The following is a 4,505-nucleotide window of genomic DNA, read 5'->3' as shown; positions in this document are numbered from 1 at the left end:
GAGAGAGAGAGAGAGAGAGAGAGAGAGAGATGCACATTTGAGAGTGGTTTGTAAAACAAAGTGTGATATGTTTATGTAACTAAATGAATGATTCCACTGAATATTACAACATACTTTAAAGGTTACAACATACTTTAAAGTGTGATATGTTTGTAATACATACTATAACATACTTACCCAGTTTAACGTCGTGGCACGATGCATGATTCCTGACAATACCCAAGCTGGTGACGTGCCGTTGTTGTTCATCACATGTGTGTGTGTATCCTTATGAGACAGTAAAGCAGCAACCACTTTTGGATCACAGTTCTCCACAGCGAGATGCAGAGCAGTTCTTCCTTTGTTGTCCTGCATGTTGACCAGTTTGCCAAGCTGTGGCGTTGCGAGGACAAATTTCACAAAGTCCAGATGACCATAGTATACGGATGTGTGGAGGCACGTCCAACGCTCAACGCGTGCTCCGCGGCAAGGAGCATCTGGGCAGTGCTTAAGCAGCTCGCGTGCAGTGGCAACATGACCTGCGTGTGCAGCAACCTGAAGGAGAGAATAACCATCGCTCGTCATGTCATACCCTAGAGCGGGATCATGCTCCAGCAGCAGCCGTAGCATGTCGATCTTGTCACGGTACATGGCCGTGCACATTGGAGTATACCCACGCTTGTGAGCTTCTTTGGCCAGCCCAGGACGTTTGGCCATGATTCTTTTAACGATAACTGAGAGAGAATCAAGGTATGAATGATCATCATCGTTAATTAATTAACCGATCGACAAGAGATGATCGACGATAAGTAGCAATTAACTTAATTACGAGGATTATAAATGCATCAAGACATACTCGTGCTATTGTATTGTATATATACTACTTGGTCTGATACATATTAATTGTCGCTCAAACGGATGTATCTAGAGCTAAATATGCTGGATGGAAGGGAGTACTAGAGTAGCTAGGAGGTAGAATCTCACCTGAGTTCCCATTTCTGACTGCTGAATGGAGAGCATTGTAGCCGAACTGTCCCCCGTGATCAGAATCGCCAATCTCCAACAGTCTCAGGGCAACGCTAGTAAGATCTCTGGCGGCAGCAACGTACATTGGCGGGTCGCCGAAGTTGTTGACACCTTTGGAGAGGGCGGGCTCTGCTTCTATCAGCTCCAGAGCGAGCTCCGTGTCGCCGCTGCAGATGGCATGGTGGAGCGCACTGCATCCGTCCTTGTCTTTCTCCAAGATGGCCTCGCTCAACCGCCGCACTCGGTAGCGTCCGAGCAAGGCGGAAGCCACGGCCACGGAGCCGCTTCTCACGGCGGCGACAAGCGGCGTCTCGCCGTCCAGGTTGGTCTGGGCGAGCAGGGACTCCTCTAGTGCGATCACGTCCACGCAGAACCCCTCGTGGCCATGGATGGAGGATATGTGGAGACAAGTGTTCCCCTGCGGGGTTGTTCCGAGAAGAATGCTTAGATCCTGCGAAGCCATGGCCTGCATCGACGCCGAGTCACCCGATGTGGCTGCTTTCAGGAGCCGTCTGTCCATCTGCATGGCTCCTGCTGATTTGCGTCTCTTTCTTCCTTCCCTTAACAGCAATCACGCGAGTGTTAACAATACAAGAAATTTGCAAGAATTTAATTCGGTCAGAAGAATATTTCCACCTGACAATGCAAGAACATCAGACTTCTTGTCGCAGTCTTGTTGAAAGAATGGGGGATGGCGTCGACGGCAAGTTAAAGGGAGCCTCCCCCTCCGGTCCGGTCATCATCTTCAGTCTTAGTGGAACCTTTAAAGCTACGAGGTCTCCCTCCTAGTCAATCTTGTCGCCTAAATTTAACTTCCTCCAACTGTATTTTACTATTTCCTTTGCCTTTCTTTTGAACGATACACTTGGCCCAAAAGCAAAAGCCGATATGCATGCAGCACCGAACGGGATTGACTGAAGAAAAGCATCATCTATAGTAGATAGTATATTTTATACACTAGTATATGTTATATATGCAATAAGGGGATAGCTTTTTTTTTTCTTTTCCTTTTTTGCATGGAGAGAATAAAGGGAATAGCTTTATATGTGGGGTACGGTAAAGGTTGCATCCTTGTATTGGCAAGGTATATATCCAGTAATAGTCCCTCTGAAACAACTACGACTGTGTGCTTTACAGAGAACCCCATGTATTAAGGTTTTTTGTGTGTGAATAGCATTGAGGATTTCTTGTCTTTGAATTGTAACTCTATCATTATGAAATAAATTATCATTGATCCTGCATTGCTAAATCTTAGTCGACTAATATTTAACCAAGTCTCACTCGATGCTATATTCGTGAGATCTTACGTGAAGATCCGTGCACAATTTATTTTTATTTTTTCTTTCTTCTTTTTTACATGTTGTGTTTCCTGACTGAGGCTTCAGTCAATTGAGATCTAACCACTCTCGAAACAGGCTTTCCTCCCGCTTTATAGATAAAGGAACAACTGAACATAGTACACAGTCGAACGATACAAGGTGGAGAGGTAGCCCTTGTACAAAGCAAGGCAGATCCCGAGACAGCCGGATCACGTAGGAACAACTACGCTACCACAGGATACAACGCCACGCTACGCCCTAGCACACCTAAGCTCCATGACAATGCCCTCAGGAGGGAAGACGACGCGAAGCGTTCCTGCTGCCGAGTCCAAAGTGGACATGAGCTTTCGCTTGGAACCCTAACACGAAGAGGAGATCCACGATGACGTCTTCAAGAAGAGAGCGGCGCCAGCGAGCATCGTCGCCGTCAGCGCAAAAGCGCGGAGCTTTCGCTCGGCAACTCACCCATGCCACACGAGGTCACCAGGAGAACCGCGACGATTCCAGACTCCCGGATCGGGATCTGGACATCGCCCCGGAAGGAGTGCGAGCCCGAGCCACCTGATGCTAGCCTCTCGTCGCGCACACGACCAAGAGGAGAGCCACCACTGCCGCCATAGTGCCCGCCGGAGAGCCAACCATGCAGCCCACTACCCGCCGCTGCCACCCCGGCATCCATGTCCCGAGTCACCGCCAAACGTCGACCTCACAACGCGCAGCCATGGTGGGAGGAACGGGAGGTGTCTCCTTCTGCTCCTAGCCCGGCATCAGCCACCCGGCCTGGGTGAGCACCCCCACAGTAGGGGGCATCCACGCCTGTGTCCCGCAACAATCTCCGTCGACTGTGAGGAACACTGCCGAGTAGCTGCCGACGGAAACCGCTGAGCAAGCCCCGCACGATCCACAACCAGACCGAGTCAAACTCGCACGCCGCCGCATCCTTGGCCAATGCTGTCAAACTGTCTGCAGCATATCAGCAACATGGTGCCTACTAGGATCGACGCCACAAAGAAGCAACAGGAAGGATAGCACTAACGCGAGGGAGGACCAACGCGGACTAGGTCGGCTCCCGGACCCTGCACTCCGACGGACGCCATCCACCACCACCAACTAGATTCAGCCTCGAGGCCGCTTGGAGGACCGGCTGATCCGCCCAGGACACCCGCACCGCCCCCACACCACCCCCGCAAGAGCCAGCATCGAGAGGGCACACCACCGTCAGAACCACCAGGTCCACACTGCCGGCCGACCCCCACGCCGCCGGAATCACTGAGATCTAACCGCACTCACACAAGTAATACTAAAGACTCTAGAGACCTAAGGATTTTCCCTTTTGTTATATTTTTAGAGTTTTTTCTGTCGAAAACCAATTAATGTGGAGGTGGCACGTGTAACACAGGGGATGTAGGGGGTACAAAACATGGTGCCCGTCGGTTTCTAAATTCTTGGCCAGGTCCATGCATGTTGTGGTCGGAGATGCTCTTCATGCATGATGTGACCATGTGCATAAAAAATGCTACACCTATAAAACAAGTACTCCATTTGGTAAAAAATATAAGAGCATGTAAAGAAATATAAGAGCATTTAGATCAGTACAGAAGAGTACAAAGATTTACTTAACCTTTCAAACTAATTCTCTCTTCCCCCTGAATTTAAGTGGGATGGGCCCCTCATCACCCTATTACCAATCACAATCATCCACATCAATTTGTATCTAAAATACAATATTGAAGTAAACCTTTGTAGATGTAGCATTACCCCCACGTGCATGCACTGACTATTTTTTAGCACTCTGATGACCGCTTAACAGCGTGGGTAGTTGTGCATTTTCCGGTAATTGTTTTTGGCTCCTAGGTGCATATGCACCCATTGTCGAAATACACATTTTGAAAAGTTGAAAATTCGGAACAAAAATCCCGCGTGTATATCCGGACATTTTATGTGCGTGCACAAGGTTTCAGTGAAAAACGACGTTTTGTGTGGCTTGTGTAAAAAAGACAATTTCTGATGCTTCCTTTCTTTATCTTTTTTACACAAGCCACAAAAAACGTCGTTTTTCACCGAAACCTTGTGAACGCACATAAAATGTTCCGGATATACACGTGGGATTTTTGTTCCGAATTTTTCAACTTTTTGAAATATGTATTTCGACAATGGGTGCATATGCACCTAGGACACAAA

At 48.4% G+C, this 4,505-nt stretch overlaps 1 protein-coding gene across 1 annotated transcript in view; it reads right to left on the bottom strand.

Annotated features, from left to right (window-relative positions):
- Positions 1 to 1,723, bottom strand: part of LOC119366804 (ankyrin repeat-containing protein NPR4-like) — a 3,287-nt gene extending 1,564 nt beyond the window's left edge. Inside the window, exons 1-3 of the mRNA XM_037632518.1 lie at positions 1,642 to 1,723; positions 964 to 1,565; positions 178 to 713 (exon numbers count right to left, since the gene is read on the bottom strand). Coding sequence (XP_037488415.1) covers positions 178 to 713; positions 964 to 1,531 — 1,104 coding nt within the window. The 5' untranslated portion in view covers positions 1,532 to 1,565; positions 1,642 to 1,723. The remainder of the gene's footprint in view (positions 1 to 177; positions 714 to 963; positions 1,566 to 1,641) is intronic.
- Positions 1,724 to 4,505: the final 2,782 nt, after the last annotated feature.

The sequence above is a fragment of the Triticum dicoccoides genome, chromosome 2B, assembly GCF_002162155.2.
Source record: "Triticum dicoccoides isolate Atlit2015 ecotype Zavitan chromosome 2B, WEW_v2.0, whole genome shotgun sequence".
NCBI classification, from domain to species: Eukaryota; Viridiplantae; Streptophyta; class Magnoliopsida; order Poales; family Poaceae; genus Triticum; species Triticum dicoccoides.
This window is presented reverse-complemented; position numbering and strand designations above follow the sequence as displayed.